The sequence below is a fragment of the Tachyglossus aculeatus genome, chromosome 21 (assembly GCF_015852505.1).
Source record: "Tachyglossus aculeatus isolate mTacAcu1 chromosome 21, mTacAcu1.pri, whole genome shotgun sequence".
In the NCBI taxonomy this organism is placed as follows: domain Eukaryota; kingdom Metazoa; phylum Chordata; class Mammalia; order Monotremata; family Tachyglossidae; genus Tachyglossus; species Tachyglossus aculeatus.
The window spans coordinates 67,791,060-67,808,478 of NC_052086.1; the positions used below are offsets into that span (position 1 = coordinate 67,791,060).

Below are 17,419 nucleotides of genomic sequence, written 5' to 3' on the forward strand. Positions count from 1 at the left end.
TAAAGTCAACCCCAGCAGGCATGTGGACGTGCAATCTGGATCATTAGCTAATTCATCAGGGAAGACCCATCCCTCTTTCGCAAACACGGTAGCCAGGTAATTAAAGGCCTTGCAGGAGATGCAATACATAGAATGGCGAAAGAGAAGGAAGTTTGTACTCGGCCTCCAGCCCAACTTTTTGCACTTGATCATTGGGAGATGGAGCCCAAGAGCTGAGAGTGTGAGTCATACAGTGATCCTGGGAACTTGGTTGACATACCCAGTTCTGTGCACGGGTTATGGCTTCCTGGCCCCTTAGGACTTCTTGGGAGAGAGGAAATATAGCATCCCAAATAGAAATCTCTGGATCATTGCAATTGGCCTGTTGTAACTAATCCTTTGCCTGAGTCTTCAACAATGGGAGCATAGAGAATAATCGCTGTGAGTGCGAATGTGGAGGAGGGAGGTTGGTTAAGGAGTCCCATTGAGGCTATGTAAACAGAATGTGAGTGAGTATGTTTAACTCTGCATGGATATGTATGAAAAGAAGATCTGAAGTATACTGCACAGTCTTGGGAAAAACTCAACATGTGTGTTTCAGTCAGTGGTATTTTTTAAGCATTGAGTTGGTAGATGTAATCCCTACCCACTAGGAGCTTACAATCTACAGGGGGAGACAGACATTAAAATAAATGACTGATTGGGGAAATAGCAGAATATAAGGATATATACATAAGTGTTCTGGGGCTAGGGTGAGTACCAAAGGGGTATAGATCCAAGTGCAGAGTTAATGTAGAGGGGAGGGTGAATGGGAAAATAAGGGTTTGTCAGGGAAGGTCTGGTTTTAGGAGGGCTTTGAAGACAGAAGAGTGGTGGATATTAAGCAGGAGGGAGTTCCAGTCTCAGGGAGGTCATGGGCAATGGGTTGGTGGTGACATTGGCATGACTGAGGTATAAAGAGGAGGTTGGAATGAAAGGAATGGATTAGTCATAGTAGGATATCAATGAGGTAAGATATAGGGAGAGAGCTCATTGAGTGCCTTAAAGCTGATGGTGTGACTGCGTTACTAGCAGTCCAGTCGGTGAGGCATTTATGGTTTGAGCCCAGGCCAATGAAGTCAAGACCTGGGGTTGGGGGGGAAAATTGAAAGGGGGTGGTAAATCTGCATGTCCCTTTCTTTTGGCCACCTCTCCAATGTTGCCAACTTCACCCTGGAGCACCTTGGTTGCAGCAGCTGTCAGAGAAGTTGTAGTCCAGCTGCCTTCCCTTCTGGTCTGCCCTGGCCGCTTCTGGCCTCCTGCCCCAAGGGGAGAGGAAATGGTTGCACTGGTTCCGCTTCAGGGTAGCAGCTCTGGCCAGAGATTGGCCTGGTTTGGCTGATTGTGAGGGAGGCTACAGTGCTGTTCAAGAACAGAAACCCCTTTTGCCACCCTTCCAAGTGTGAACTAGAATGTCTACAATAATATATATTTTATATATTATTTTATATTATTTTATATAATATTATATATAGATATGCATATATAAAATGGCATTTATTAAGTGCTTACTATGTGCAAAGCACTGTTCTAAGTGCTGGGGTAGATACAAGATAATCAGGTTGTCCCATGTGGGGCTCACAGTCTTCATCTCCATTTTACAGATGAGGTAACTGAGGCACAGAGAAGTTAAGTGACTTGCCCAAAGTCACACAGCTGACAATCGGTGGAGTTGGGATTTGAACCCATGATCTCTGACTCCAAAGCCTGGGCTCTTTCCACTGAGCCACGCTGCTTCTCTTGGGACAAATGGCTACCCTATCCACTACCTCCCTGACTCTCTTCTCCAGCTAAGGGAAAACTGGGTCCAGCCCAGCACTAAGCCTATGGGGAAGAGGAGGATATAGGAGGAGGAGGCCGCAGCAAGTTACAGGAGCTAGAGATATCTTCAATAAGGCAGGTGAACTTTCCAGCCTAATCACTGCTACCATCTGTGGGACAAGGTGATATGATGGGGTGTAGGGGTTGGATGTGGGCGGGGGGAACAGGGACTGTCAGTCAATCGTATTTGATTGACTCTGCTGTCGAGACTAGCAGAGTCTAGAGGGCAAATCCACCCCTGTTCTGGTGAGTTAATCCCTAGAACCTTGCCACCAAACCTCTAGACTGTAAGCTCCTTGTGTGTAGGGATCACATCTACCAACTCTGTTGAACACTCCCAAGTCCTTAGTTCAGTGCTTCATACACAGTAATAGCTCAGTAAATGTCACTGATTGATTGGTTGATTGAGCCTTCGTGTGTCTGCAACTTTGGGCAAATGGTCTCTGGTTGTCGAGTCCTCCACCCTTTCTTCCTCACTCTCCCTCTCCCACCAGATTTCATGTCCAGCAGCAGCAGCCAGAGAATTAGCTGGTGACCCCCTGAAGCTGAGTGCTGGTTGTTCCCCAATGGCATACAAGCTCATCATCATCATCAATCGTATTTATTGAGCGCTTACTATGTGCAGAGCACTGTACTAAGTGCTTGGGAAGTACAAATTGGCAGCAGTATCCATGCAGGGGGGAAAAGCCCTAAACAAGGGTGCAAAAGGGCCAGATTCTGGGAAGTGTCAGCTTCTCTCTGCCCATTTCTTTTTGGGCAGGGGAGGGTGCAACACCAATTTCTGTAGCCCCTTGTCTTTCTGGGGTCGATAAATGGAGATCAAGCCATCTGGAATTTCCATTCTTCTATCCTCTGCCCCCTCCTCACCACCTGACAAATCCACAGGGCCCAAAGGTCCTGGACCAAGGTCCTACTCCTACTAGAAGCCGGTGAAGAAAGCAGGTAAGAGTCAGGGGTCCAGAAGGTCAACCTTGTTAGAGAAGCAGCGTGGCTCAGTGGAAAGAGCCTGGGCTTTGGAGTCACAAGTCATGGGTTCAAATCTCAGCTCTGCCAACTGTCAGCTGTGTGACTTTGGGCACATCACTTAACTTCTCTGTGCCTCAATTCCCTCATCTGTAAAATGGGGATTAAGACTGTGAGCCCCTCAAGGAACGACCTGATCACCTTGTAACCTCCCCGGGGCTTAGAACAGTGCTTTGCACATAGTAAACGCTTAATAAATGCCATTATTATTATTATTAGTCAAAGGGAATGGGAAAGATGAGGCTGTGCAATTGATACCTGGAGAAGATCCCTCTCGGGCACACAGCACAGGCTTCTCAGGATCTTCCTTCTTCATCTCGTCTTGTGTAATGGGGTTGACCATCTGCATCACAAAGCCAAGGATCACTGGTAAATTCCATAGGTCCAGGCCATCGGCCCTCATATTTAGAGTAATAATGATAATAGTTAATAATTTTGGTACTTGTTATGCACTTATTTTATACCTAGCACTGTACTAAATAAAGGCTGGGGTAGGTACACGATAATCAAGTTTGGACACCATCCCTGTCCCAAATAGGGCTCACAGTCTAAGTAAGAGGGTGGGGAGTGGGGTGAGTCAGGAGACCCCCTATGGCAACCCCCGTCCCCCACTGATATGACCCATTTTGTGTAGCTTAGGTAATTAAAATAACTCAACAGTCATTTTAAAGATCTCTGTTTGAAGGACACACATAAAACAACCACTCCCAAGTCCCATAAAACAACCCCTCCCTAATAGGCCCTTTAGTTTTGCTAACAGAGATTATTTTTAGCTGGAAGACTATAATGGCTGCAAATGTACTTGTGAGGTAGTCTGGAGGGTTAGAGGGAAATAACATTCATTCATTCAATTATATTTATTGAGCACTTACTGTGTGCAGAGCACTGTACTAAGCACTTGGGAAGTACAAGTTGGCAACATACGGAGACGGTCCCTACCCAACAACGGGTTCACAGTCTAGAAGCATAGGTATGGAATTTTATAATTTTTTCATTTGGTGGTGCAGAACTGCAAGTCCAGAGATATGGACAGGGACTGTCTGTTATATTTTCATATTGTTCTCTCCAAATTACTTAGTACAGTACTCTGTACTCAGTAAGTACTCAATAACTATGATTACCTTCTCGTGGGCAGAGTTCATGTCTCTGTTTTGTACTGTGCTTTCCCAAGTGTTTAGTACAGTGCTCTGAACACAGTAAGTGCTCAATAGATACCATTGATTGATAGACTGATTGGTCACCATTTTCAAGAGAACACAAGCACATATATATACACACACAAATCCTCTAACTCTCCAGACTACCTCCCAAGTACATTTGGAGCCATGACAGTCTTCCAGCTAAAAAGAACCCTTTTAGTAAAATTGAAGTCACCTTTTAGGGAGGGGTTGTTCTATGAGTGTCCTTTAAACAGAGATCTTTAAACTATCTACTAAATGAGTTGCTGGGGCCTATCCAAATTCTTTTGTTCTAGGGAAACTTTTGCAACAAGACAGCCTTGTTATAAAAAGGGTTTCACTGCATAGGATGATCATTAAGTGTTTGCATGCTCTTCGAATGTTGACATGGTTCATATTCATGACACACTGCCTTAGCGTGTTGACTTCCAGTGGTCAGGGCAGTTTCTGGGCCTCTCAGTTGAAGTGGGCAACAACAAGAATCCTTTTAAGTGATCAAAGCAACCACCATCCCATCAAGTTTGGTCAGAGCAGCAGTGCTTCTCCTGCACCGTCTTGAGCCTGAGAAGGGCAGGAAAATCAACTTCATCTACAGCCTACGCCTCCATCTGGGAGGAGTAGCACCGCCACACAATGAAAGCAGCATGTCCTAGTGGACAGACGACGGGCCTGGGAATCAGAGGACTGGGGTTCGAATCCTGGCTATGCCATCTGCCTGCTATGTGACCTTGGGCAAATCACTTAATTTCTCTGTACCTTGGTTTCTTCATCTCTAAAACTGGGACCGAATATTTGCTCCCCTTCCTACTTAGACTGTGAGCCCCATTTGGGACAAGGACTGTGTCTGAATTTGGTTCCATAATATAATAATTCCATAATTGATTCCATAATATCTACTCTCATGTTTAGTACAGTGCTTGGAACAGAGTAAGAACTCAACAAATACTGCAAGTATTATTATTATTATTACTAACAATGCCATTCTCCCATTCATAGATACAAAACGTCTTAGGAAAGTCTCTATTCTCCAGCAAAGGGGGTAGGACTGAAAACTCCCAGGTGCAGCAATTGGAAAGAATTAAATCTTTGTGTCTCTCAATAGAAACCGAACACCAGAATACTTAAGCTTTTAAGGCCCCCTGGTTTGCATTTCAGGGTTCCGGGAAGCAGATGCTTGCTCCTCAACAAAATATTTCCCCACTCCCAGATGCCAAAAAAATGCTTCCCCATTCTCAGATGCAAAACAGCTCTGAAAACAGTCAAGTAGCAGGACTGGGAGTGAGAGAGAAGAATGCAACTTTATGCCTGCTCAGGAGAAACCCAACACCTGCACTTAAGGATTTAACCATCAACCTCTCTCAGGATATCAGAATTGCAGCATTTGTGTTACAGAGTTGACTGAGCTAACACATGCCTCTGGTGGTGGTGGGGGGCGGGGGGGGGGGGCGGGGAGAGTGTGTGTGTGTGTGTGTGTGTGTGTGTGTGTATTTGGTTACTGCCAGGTATGACTCTTTAAAATAGCATATAGAGAAAACTCCTGTCTGTGTCTGACTGGATTATCTTGTTATCTACTCCAGTGCTTATCACAGTGCTTGGTTCATAGTACATTTAAGAAATACCATCATTAGATTGATGATGGCAGTGAATTGATTCTCTTTCGTCCAAGGCTTGGCCCTCCGAATCCTCTTGGTGCTCATCCTAGGACGGGGGGGAAGGGGAGAGGGGTGTGTGTGTGTGTGCATGCACACGGTACTCTGCATAGAGTAAGTGCTCAATAAATTCCATGAGTGATTGACTGATATGTCTCTTGATACTCACCTGTCCTTCAGCATTGCCTCTACTCTGACTCATGGTGCCCCTTTCTCAGTGGTATTTATTGAGCGCTTACTGAGCGAAGAGCACTGAGCACTTTATATGGCACTATGGCCCTGCAAAGTGACATTACACCCCAGTCACTGTACTTCAATCTCTATCTCACTGTTCATCCTTGGAACAAGTCTTGTGTTTCGGAGCTCCCTCCCTCCCTCTTCATATCTGACATTCTCCCCACCTTCAAAGCCTTACTAAAAGTACATCTCCTCCAAGAGGTCTTCCCCGAATAAGCCTCCATTTCCTCTTCTCTCACTCCCTTCTGTGTCTCCCTTGTCCTGGGGTTTGCACCCTTTATTCACCCCTCCCTCAGCCCCACAGCACTTACGTGGGCAGAGAATGTGTCTACCAACACTGTTGTATTGTGCTCTTCCAAGCTCTTAGTAAGTGCTCAATAAATACAATTGATTGATTAAATCCCCATTTTAATAATAATTGTGGTATTTTTTATGTGCTTTCTATGTGCCAGGCACTGCTCTTAGCTCTGAAGTGGGACTAGTGAATCAGATTGGACACAGTCCCTGTCTCTCATGGGGCTCAGTCTCAATCCCCATTTTACAGATGAGGCAACTGAGGCACAGAGAAGTTACATGAAGAAGTTAAATGACTTGCCCAAGGTCACATAGCAGACAAGTGGCAGAGCCAGGATTAGAATGCAGGTCCTTCTGATTCCCAGGCCTATACTTTTTCCACTAGGCTGTGCTGTTTTCTGAGGCCCAAATTATTAAAGTGGTTTATCCAAGGTTCCACAGCAGGAAAGTTGGAGAGCTGGGATCAGATCCCCTGACTCCTAGGTTCATGCTCTTTGCGTGGCTCAGTGGAAAGAGCACGGGCTTTGGAGTCAGAGGTCATGGGTTCGAATCCAGACTCTGCCACACATCTGCTGTGTGACCTTGGGCAAGTCACTTAACTTCTCTGAGCCTCAGTTACCTCATCTGTAAAATGGGGATTAACACTGTGAGCCCCACGTGGGACAACCTGATCACCTTGTATCCCCCCAGCACTTAGAACAGTGCTTTGCACATAGTAAGTGCTTAACAAATGCCATTATTATTATTATTAGGCCATGCAGCTCCTTCAACTCCCGCTCCCGGCTCTCAGTTGAGGCAGGCTGGGAAGAAATGAGGCAAGGGACCCCTCAAGCGAACAAGGTTGGTGATGTGCCACCTTGGTGTAGGGTGGCAAAGGGCCCATTGGCTGCACCTCTGAAATTTCATAGAATTATGGATTGGATGGTACCTCAAAAGAATGAATTGAGAAAGTAAGTGATTTACTCAAGGTCACAGAGCCATTGCAAGACATACTGGGATTTTCAGCCCTAGATTTCCAGTCTTGTATCTAGATCAGCCAGTAACACAGGTTGATGTGTTCCCAAACTTGAAGAGCTGAAAATGGGAAGCCTTGAGGGGAAGAGAAGCAGCGTGGCCTAGAGGAAAGAATGCTGGCCTAGAAGTCAGGGGAGCTGGGTTCTAATCCCAGCTCTAGCAATTTTTTGTTGTGTGACCTGGGGAAAAATCACTTAACTTCTCTGTAAACTGTAAAACTCTCTCAACTGTAAAATGGGGATTCAGGACCTGTTCTCCCTCCTACTTAGAATGTGAGCCTCACATTGGACTTGAAAAGGAACTGAGTCCAACCTAATTCATTCATTCATTCAGTCGTATTTACTGAGCGCTTATTGTGTGCAAAGCACTGTACTAAGTGCCTGGGATAGTGCAACATAACAATAAACAGACACATGAGCCTACAGTCTAGAGGGAACTAACTTGTACCCATCCCAGTGCTTAAAACAGTGTTTGACACATAATAATAATAATAATGGCATTTATTAAGCACTTACTATGTGCAGAGCACTGTTCTAAGTGCTGGGGAGGTTACAAGATTATCAGGTTGTCCCACGGGGGGCTCACAGTCTTAATCCCCATTTTACAGATGAGGTAACTGAGGCACAGAGAAGTTAAGTGACCTGCCCAAGGTCACACAGCTGACAAGCGGCAGAGTTGGGATTTGAACCCATGACCTCTGACTCCAAAGCCTGGGCTCTTTCCACTGAGCCACACTGCTTCTCCAAGCAGCATGATAAGCTTGATAAACACATGATAAACACTTAACAAATACCATTTTAAAAAGTGGCTCCCTCACTGCAGCGTCTCCAATTAGTTTCCTGGCACATTTGTTGGGATTCACCAGTATTTTCATATGCCGCTGCAGCTCAAGCGTCAGGTCTTCTTTGTTATGGGAAGAAAAGGTGGGAGCCAACACCAGAAAGCTTTCACCACCTGTCAGAGAAAGACCCCGGTAAGAAGAAACTACTAATCATTTGGAAGCCCCAGATGCCAGCTTCATGGAACGGCAGCAGCAGACACCAAGAGACAATGCGTGGCTGGTTGGTAAGTGGTTAACTCCCTGAGGAAATATTCCCAATATAGTCTAGCTTCTGAGCATTTCTAAGCCATTCAGTTCACATGGGGTAAGAAGCAGCATGGCCTAGTGGAAAGAGCACAGACTTGGGAGTCAGAGGACCTGAGTTCTAATCCCAGCTCTGCCATTTGTCTGCTGTATGACCTTGGGAAAGTCATTTAACTTCTCTGTGGCTAAATTACTTCATCTGTAAAATAAGGATTAAGACCATGAGTCCTGTGTGGGGCAAGAACTGTGACCCGAATTATCTTGTGTCTACCCCAGCACTTATTACAGTGCCCGGCACATAGTAAGCGCTTAACAAATACCATTATTATTATTTTTGGGACATTGAAACTCCTAATCAATTAGAGACACTGTTGTGTTATGCCGAAGTGTATATATTTAGGTCCTTTGGATTTGAAGCCGTTGCTATGGATGTTGAGTTTTTATCAGTGCATGCAAGTGTGGCTGATAAGGCCAAGGTGAGATGGGCACTTTCTTTTACAGAGTGGAAAATTGCCCCTCGCTCTGCTGGCATATCTGCCATCCCCAAAACCAGTCACCATTTCTGTTTCTCCCATTGGCTTGTGATCTTCCAGCAGCCTTTGTTTGAAGACACTCGGCTCATTATTAATTGCTCTGCTCCAGCCTGATCTGTGACCCGCCTCCCACAGACCCTTGGCTTTGCCAGTTTGTTTTTAAATGCTTCTTTTGCCCATGGTAATGGAACAGCAGCAGCAGGCACCAAGACATAATGGGTGGCTACCCTATTTCGGCTCATGCCAGAGGAGTGGCCAGGCATCCTACTGTTGTCCATTCTCAGTCCATGTCCTACCTAGGGGCATGCCACAACCAGATGGAGGGAGGGAGAACAAGCAAGGCACCTCTATAATTTGACTTGGCTATGGGGAAGGTCCTGGATCCATGGAATCACTGATCATCCACAGTCCTTTCTTTTGTTCCCCTGCAGATACCACTGAATACTTAATATTCATTCATTCATTCAATCGTATTAATTGAGTGCTTACTGTGTGCAGAGCACTGTACTAAGCACTTGGGAAGTACAAGTTGGCAACATATAGAGACGGTCCCTACCCAACAGCGGGCTCACAGTAAGCTAGAAGAGTTGGGAGGCTCGGGGGTGGAAAACAAGTCCACTTGTCTGCTGTGTGACCTTGGATAAGTCACTTAACTTCTCTGAGTCTCAGTTACCTCATCTGTAAAATGGGGATTAAGACTGGAAGCCTCATGGGGGACATGGACTCCTCTCTATTGACTTTAAAGCACTCCATTACCTTGCCCCGTCCTACCTCACTTTGCTTCTCTCCTTCTACAACCCAGCCTGGCACACTTCACTCCTCTAGTGCTAACCTTTTCACTACATCTGGATCTCGTCTGTCTCACCACCGACCCCCTAGCCCACATCCTGCCTCTGGCCTGGAATACCCTCCCTCCTCTAATCCAACAGACAACCACTCTCCCCCGCTTCAAAGCCTTACTTAAGGCACATCTTCTCCAAGAGGTCTTCCCTGACTAAGTCCCACTTTTCCTCATCTCCCACTCCCTGCTGTATCACCCTGACTTGCTCCCCTTTGCTCTTCCCCCATCCCAGCCCCAAAGCACTTATGTACAGATCTGTAATTTTATTTATTTGTATTGATGACTGTCTCCCCAACTCTAGATTGTGAGCTCATTGTGGGGAGGGAATTTCACTGTCTATCATTGTATTGTACTTTCCGAACCACTTAGTACGGTGCTCTGCACACAGTAAGCGCTGAATAAATAGGATAGAAAGAATGAATGAATGGGTTGGGTCTAACCTGATTAGCTGCTATCTACTCCAGCACTTAGTATAGTGCCTGACACGTACTAAGGGCTTCACAAATACCAGAATTATTAAATACCATTTAAAAAAGAAGAAAAAGTCCAGTTTCTAGAAACATGATTCATACAAATGTTTTCCTTTCCTTTAGACTGTAAGCTCGTTGTGGGCAGGGAATATATCTGTTTTTTGTTGTATTGTACTCTCCCAAGTGCTTAATACAGTGCGCCGCACACAGTAAGCGCTCAGTAAATGTGATTGAGTGAATGAATGAATGAGTGAGTGAATGAATGAATTTCCCCCGCCTATGCTCACCACAGGCCAAAATCCCTAACCAAAGAACCAGCCTTTCATGCTGCTCTCTAGCTAGCCCAGTTCTGGTGAGAAAACATTTTATAGGGGGAGAGTGTACCTCCTCCTCCCCACTCTTGGTGAGAACATGGGTACTTCACCTCTGCCAGCATCCTGGCTGCTGATTGCAGCTGACTCAACAACCGCTGGGTGCTTGGCCAGGACATCTTCCACCTCAAATAGCCAGATCTGGTTCCTGGAAGAGAATAGTCTTTCTCGCAGTGGTGAGCCCACACTTCCAGTGGCCCCCATGCCCTGGAAACATAACCTTTGTTTCCAGGAGTTGTTCCCAAAACCCGAGGCATATTCACATGGATAGGGCAGGCTTTTCCACTGACCAAGGCTGGCTGAGGATGGCAAGGAAGTGAGGCAGAGGGGCAGAGGTCAGAAATGGAAAAGGGCTAGCCTGACAGAAGTGGCCCTTGTGCAAACACAGACCTGGTAGGAGTTCACAAGGGTCTCCCCCGACCCCAGAGAAACGTTCTAAGTCTGGGAGTTAGAGTAGACTTCCGCACATCATGTAGTTTAGGGTGATAATGCATATGGAAGGCTCAGGCAAGCTGGTAGGGGTGACAAATTTTTCCCTGCTCAGGACAGCCAACATCACTTAACCATGCTTTCACAACATGTAACCATGTTTTTTCTTTCTCTGCAGCCCCCTTCCTGATATAATTGGGAGCTATGCTTGGTGGAGTGGAGGAACAATCACTGACCATTACAGGAACCAAGAGGCCTTCCCTGACTAAGTCCTCATTTCTTCTTTTCCGACTCCCTTGTGTGTCTCCCTAACACTTGAATTTACACCCTTTATTCACCCCACCCACAGCCCCACAGCACTTATGTACATACCTGTAATTTATTGTAACATCTGCCTTTCACTCGAAATTGTGGGTAGGGAATGTATCTTCCAACCCTGTTATATTGTACTCTCCTAAGCTTTTAATACTGTGCTCTGCATGCAATAAATGTTCAATAAATGTGATTGATGAATTGCGCTCTAATTTTTCAAAAACAGCAATAGCAACTCAGGTTGCTATACAGGTCCAGAAAACACACATATGTCTCAATTGTTTAGATTTATATTAATGTCCATTTTCCCCTCTAGACTCTAAGCTTGTTTTGGACAGGGAAAGTGTCTACCAGCTCTGTAGTATTGTACTCTCCCAAGCGCTTAGTACAGTGCTCTGCACACAAAGAGCACTCAATAAATACCATTGGTGATGATAATATGTAGGCACTAACTATGTAGCTGTTTCCCATGTAATGACTCAAGCAAAGGATCCAAGGTAATGCATAAATCACAGGTAACATCCAGGGGTTGTATTTACATAGCAAAAGAGAAAGTGGAGGAAGATGTGATTGTCCAGTAAATAAGGTACCATTGCACAGTCTCTCTGGGTCTTTCAGGTAAAGGAGAATTGTTCAGCCTCTGGCCTCTTGCTTGGTGGATTCCATTCAGAGGAAGGGAGAGTTTTACATTCACCAGAACAGAGCGTTGCCTTCCGCCCTCTGAGACTAAACCAGGACATAGTGAACAAATTTACCCAGAGGCATTGATAATGTCATCAGCCCTTCCAGCAAACCAAAAGTAGCCTTCTTCATCCATAATTCCCTTGTCTCCGGTGAGATAAAATCTCCTGGGTTCTGCCAATGCCGTTTGCTTTATGTTGTCCTGATGCAACAACAAAATGACATCACATTTCTGGTTATTGGTGCATTGCCAATTGAGGAGAAGTGTGGCTTAGCAGATAGAGCATGGGCGTGGGAGGACCTGGGTTCTAATCCCACTCTGCCACTTGTCTGTCGTGTAACCTTGGGCAAGTCACTTCTCTGTGCCTTGGTTACCTCAACTGTAAAATGGGGATTCAATACCTGTTCTCTTTCCAACTTAAATGGTGAGCTCGGTGTGGGACAGGGGCTGTGTCTGACCTGATGATCTTGTATCTTCACCAGGGCTTAGAACAGTGCTTGACACACAATAAGTGCTTAACAGATACTATTATTATTATGCCTCTTGGCCCAAATCCCCATTGAGCTGGCTTAGTCAAGTGAATGGAGACAGCGGCTTTGGAATTCACTCTGAGCATCATCAGTGACATTGTAGAAACGGGACAGCACATCATCCCACCCCACTCACCCTGCTCCAACATGCCCAGCCCTACCCTCCCTTCCCTTCCCTTTTCTGTCCTATCCCATCCCACCTCACTCCCCTCCCACGACCAATTGGAAACAACACTGCCCCTTTTAGCGTCTCTGAGTTGTGGACTTTTTGAACATTTCCTGATTAATCCCAGATGATTCTGATGATTCAAAATCATCATCAACATCATCATCATAATCACCATCATGGCATTTGTTAAGTGCTCACAAAATACCAAGCACTGTACTAAGTGCTGGGGTAAATGCAAAATAGTCACGTCCCACATGGGGCTCACAGTCTAACTAGGAGAGAGAATAGGTATTGGATCCTCATTTTTCAGATGAGGTAAATGAGGCACAGAGAAGTTATGTTGCCAACTTGTACTTACCAAGTTCTTAGTACAGTGCTCTGCACACAGTAAGAGCTCAATAAATATGACTGACTGAATGAATGGAAGTGAAGTGACTTGTCCAAGGTCATACAGCTGATAAGTGGTGGAATGGGGTTTAGAACCCAGGTCTTCTGAATCCTAGGCCCGTGTCTCTTGTATACAAAGCACTGTATAATAATAATAATAATAATGATGGCATTTATTAAGTGCTTACTATTTGCAAAGCACTGTTCTAAGCACTGGGGAGGTTATAAGGTGATCAGGTTGTCCCACAGGGAGCTCACAGTCTTAATCCCCATTTTACAGATGAGGTAACTGAGGCACAGAGAAGTTAAGTGACTTGCCCAAAGTCACATAGCTGACAATTGGCGGAGCCGGGATTTGAACTCCTGACCTCTGACTCCAAAGCCTGTGCTCTTTCCACTGAGCCACGCTGCTTCCCTGTGTATGAAGAGTGAACCCAGGAGAATAAGGAAGAGTTAGCATGAGAGAAACCGAGATTGTAGGCTGATGTGTAGGAGAAGAGAGTGGATAAGTAGGAGTTTTTTGAATACTTTAATGCCAATAGTCAGAAGTTGCTGCTGGATGTGGAGAGGAATGGGCAGCCACTGAAAATTTTTGATAAGTGGGGAGGTGTACACAAAATGATGTTTTAGAAAATTGATCCCGACAGCAGAGGGAAGGAAGTATGGCCTGGAGTGGTGCTGAGCCTGGAGGCAAAGAAACCAATGAGGAGGTTGGTGCAATAAACAAGCCAGAATATTACAAGGGCCTGGACCAGCATGGAGGCCCTTTGGGTGAAGAAAAAAAGATTCTGGAAATGTTGGGGAGGAAGAATTGACAGGATTTGAGAGACTGAATATAAGAGATGAAAGAGGAGTCAAGATAACCACAGGGTTGTGGGCTCGAAAGACTGGGAGGAAGGGAGTGTTGTCAACCATGGTGAGAAAGTTATGTGGAGGAGAGGATTTGGGAATTCAGGGAAGATGAGCTCAATTTTAGCCATGAATGCTCTAGCTACTCCAGCACCCTTTGAATACTTCACTCTAAATGATGTATAGGTGCTTTTGTTGAGCTAATAGTTCTTTTAGATATTAACTCTCTGTTTCCTGATCTTTATGTTGCTTTCATAGTTGGATACAATAGTTGTCCTCAGTTGTTTATTAGATTGTAAGCTCCTCAAGGGCAAGGGCATTGTTTTGGTTTCCTCAGCCCTTCTTCCCAGAACCTAGTACAGAGTTCTGCAAACAGAGGGAGCGCAATCCGTTGACTGGTCCAAACTGTCAGACTTGATCAGTGTATGGCTTATAAGTGAGGCACATGAGAGACAGTGTGGTATAGTGGAAAGAGCCCTGGACTGGGGACTCAGGGGACCTGGATTCTAATCCCAATTATGCTTATTTGTTGCATGACCTTGGTAAAATCACTTAACTCCTAATGTCCCAGTTTTCTCATCCATTAAATAATAATAATAATAATAATATTGGTATTTGTTAAGCACTTACTATGTGCCAAGCACTGTTCTAAGCACTGGGGTAGATACAAGGTAATCAGGTTGTCCCACGTGGGGCTCACAGTCTTCATCCCCATTTTACAGATGAGGTAACTGAGGCACAGAGAAGTTAAGTGACTTCCCCAAGTGGTGGAGCTGGGATTAGAACCCACGTCCTCTGACTCTCAAGCCCGTGCTCTTTCTACTAAGCCACGCTGCTTCTCTAAATAGGGACAAAATACATGTTTTCCCAGACTGAGCCCCCTTTTTCCTCTCCTCCTCCCCCTCACCCTCCCTCCTTCCCCTCCCCACAGCACCTGTATATATGTTTGTACAGATTTATTACTCTATTTATTTTACTTGTACATATTTACTATTCTATTTATTTTGTTAATGATGTGCTTCTAGCTTTATTTCTATTTATTCTGATGACTTGACACCTGTCCACATGTTTTATTTTGTTCTCTGTCTCCCCCCTCTAGACTGTGAGCTCATTGTTGTGTAGGGACCGCCTCTATATGTTGCCAAGTGCTTAGTACAGTGCCCTGCACACAGTAAGCACTCAATAAATACTATTGAATGAATGAATGAATTTTCCCTTTCATTTCATTCAATCGTATTTATTGAGCGCTTACTGTGTGCAGAGCACTGTACTAAGAGGCTGTGAGCTCCATAGGGAGAACAGTGACTGTGGGCTTTCTGGTTATTCTGTACCTATTGTAGCACCTATCACCATGCTTGGCACATAGAACGTGCTTAACGAATACCATCGTTATTACAAATCAGGTGGAACAAGCCCTAAACTCCTGTGGGTTGCCCACAGAAAATTGCTCAGTATCTAATCAGGAAACATGAGTTTTAATTTTTGGGCAACTATAAAGAGAAAGATATAATAGAGAAGGAGATTTTTAACATTCCTCTGCATGTTCAATACATGTAATAAATTTGATAAAAGAATGGGAAAGTTTTCCTTACCACATAGCGAGAGAACAGAGAAAATGGCCGTATTGGTTGGGTCTGGACAGCAATGTTTCCCTCTTCTCCTGGAGGCAGGATATTTAAGTTTTCATCTACAATCTGGAATCAGAAGATCATTAAAGCCATGGACTGCAGGGATGTCTCTTTAAGTGATGACACGTCACAGAAATATAAGAAATAAATCCCTAGATCCATTATTTAATCCAAGATTGTCCCGGTAATTTGCTTTCTAGGAAACATTTACCTCCCTATGCCTTAGTTTCCCCATCTGTAAAATGGGGATAATAATAGCTGAACCCAACTTGCAGAGTTGTTGTGAGGAGCAAATTAAAATAACTAATGTAAGGTGCTTTGGCAATAAAAGCACCAAATAGAAACTGAGAAGCAGTCTGGCCTAATGGGTAGAGCATGGGATTTGGAGTCAGAAGGACCTAGGTTCCAATCCCAGCTCCTCTGCTTGTCTGCTATGTGACCTTGGGCAAGTCACTTAGCTTCCCTATGCCTCAGTTACCTCATCTATAAAATGGGGTTTACTACTGTGAGTAGTAAGGGTTGTATAGAAGCCCAGCTCTGATTTCCAGAGCCACCCTGATTTAGCTGGAGCAATGCGGAAGGGAGGTTTCCTAATTATAAAATTATAAAATAACTCTGGAACACATAAGCCTTGGAGAGGAGGCAGAGTATAGGAGTTCAAAGCTGAGATGGGCGGTAATTTCCCTGCAAGGAAGTGCAGGAGATCAGAAAGTAATGAAAGGGTCAGAAAGGAAGACCTAAGTCTAGGGGCCCTCAACTATTTTTTCGCAAAAGAGCCAAACAAAATGAAACCTTGGAGCGGTCGGTGGGCAAAGAACCAATCATACAATCTGTGGCCCCCAGGGTGACATGTGATGTCATTAGGCTAAGGAAAAAAGGGGAGGAGAGAAAGGGAAGGGAATAGAAGAATTGAGGGAAGGAAGGAGGGTTGGATTAGCCAGGAGAATTAGCCAGAAGGAGGAGGGAGGGGCAGGGAGAATTAGTGAGATTGGCATCTGCCTTACCCTGGAAAGGGGGGGGGGGGGGGGGAAGAGAGAGAGAGAGAGAGAGAGAGAGAGAGAGAGAGAGAGAGAGAGAGAGAGAGAGAGAGAGAGAGAGAGAGAGAGAGAGAGAGCACCCTAGAACTGAATTTTAATCTGTTTTTCTTTCCTTCTCTGCCGCAGTAGCTATTGGGACTGATGCTGCCTCGGAAGTTGGCTGTCCAAGACCTGGCATGTGTGGGGGCCTGCAAATAGTATTTTTGGTACCAGATAAAGCAGCTGTAACCACCCCTACCACCCCTGCCCTGGTGCTAAACCCATCTGCAATCACTACCAGTGTTTGTGGTGCCTGGTGCCTGGCACGGAGGCTACTCTTGGTGGCTAAAAGTTCCCTTTCCTGCCCAGCTTAGTGGGCCCACCTTGGCACTGCTGCTGTTTCCTGTCAGACGGTGGAACACAGGATGCATGGGTTGGGGAAGAAGAGAGATGTTCTAGCTCACCCTGCCATCCAGTGACCGATGAGGCATGGAGCTGCCATCTTGGCTCCCCTTCAGCCTTTTCTAGCTCAAAGGGGTGGCCAACTATTTCCTGCTCAGTTTCCTGCCTAGTTTTTTTTTTGTGTGCTCTGGAGTGCAGAGTCTGTGGGTTCCACATTTGGTTCCAATGAGAGGCACATAAATTTCCTCTCCTCTTCCCCATCGCCACCCCCCCACCTCCCCCGGCCCTACCTCCTTCCCCTCCCCACAGCATTTGTATATATTTGTACATATTTATTACTCTATTTTACTTGTACATATTTACTATTCTATTTATTGTATTAATGCTGTGCATATAGCTATAATTCTATTTATTCTAAGGGTTTTGACACCTGTCTACATGTTTTGTTTTGTTGTCTGTCTCTCCCTTCTAGACTCTGAGCC

At 45.2% G+C, this 17,419-nt stretch overlaps 2 protein-coding genes across 3 annotated transcripts in view; both read right to left on the reverse strand.

Annotated features, from left to right (window-relative positions):
• The window catches only part of LOC119942430 (acyl-coenzyme A synthetase ACSM4, mitochondrial-like), a 30,054-nt gene extending 26,865 nt beyond the window's left edge, over window positions 1–3,189 (reverse strand). Inside the window, exon 1 of the mRNA XM_038763241.1 lies at window positions 3,121–3,189. The gene's annotated coding sequence lies outside the window, so the exon portion shown is untranslated. The remainder of the gene's footprint in view (window positions 1–3,120) is intronic.
• LOC119942431 (acyl-coenzyme A synthetase ACSM6, mitochondrial-like) overlaps window positions 1,200–17,419 on the reverse strand; it is a 31,870-nt gene continuing 15,650 nt past the window's right edge. Inside the window, exons 9-12 of one of the 2 annotated variants that reach the window (XM_038763242.1) lie at window positions 15,484–15,585; window positions 12,030–12,157; window positions 3,121–3,205; window positions 1,200–1,277 (exon numbers count right to left, since the gene is read on the reverse strand). In XM_038763242.1, the coding sequence (XP_038619170.1) occupies window positions 3,175–3,205; window positions 12,030–12,157; window positions 15,484–15,585 (261 nt within the window). In that variant the 3' untranslated portion in view covers window positions 1,200–1,277; window positions 3,121–3,174. Of the gene's footprint in view, window positions 1,278–3,120; window positions 3,206–8,107; window positions 8,189–12,029; window positions 12,158–15,483; window positions 15,586–17,419 lie in introns of those variants that run through there. The other variant, XM_038763243.1, reaches the window with a different exon arrangement.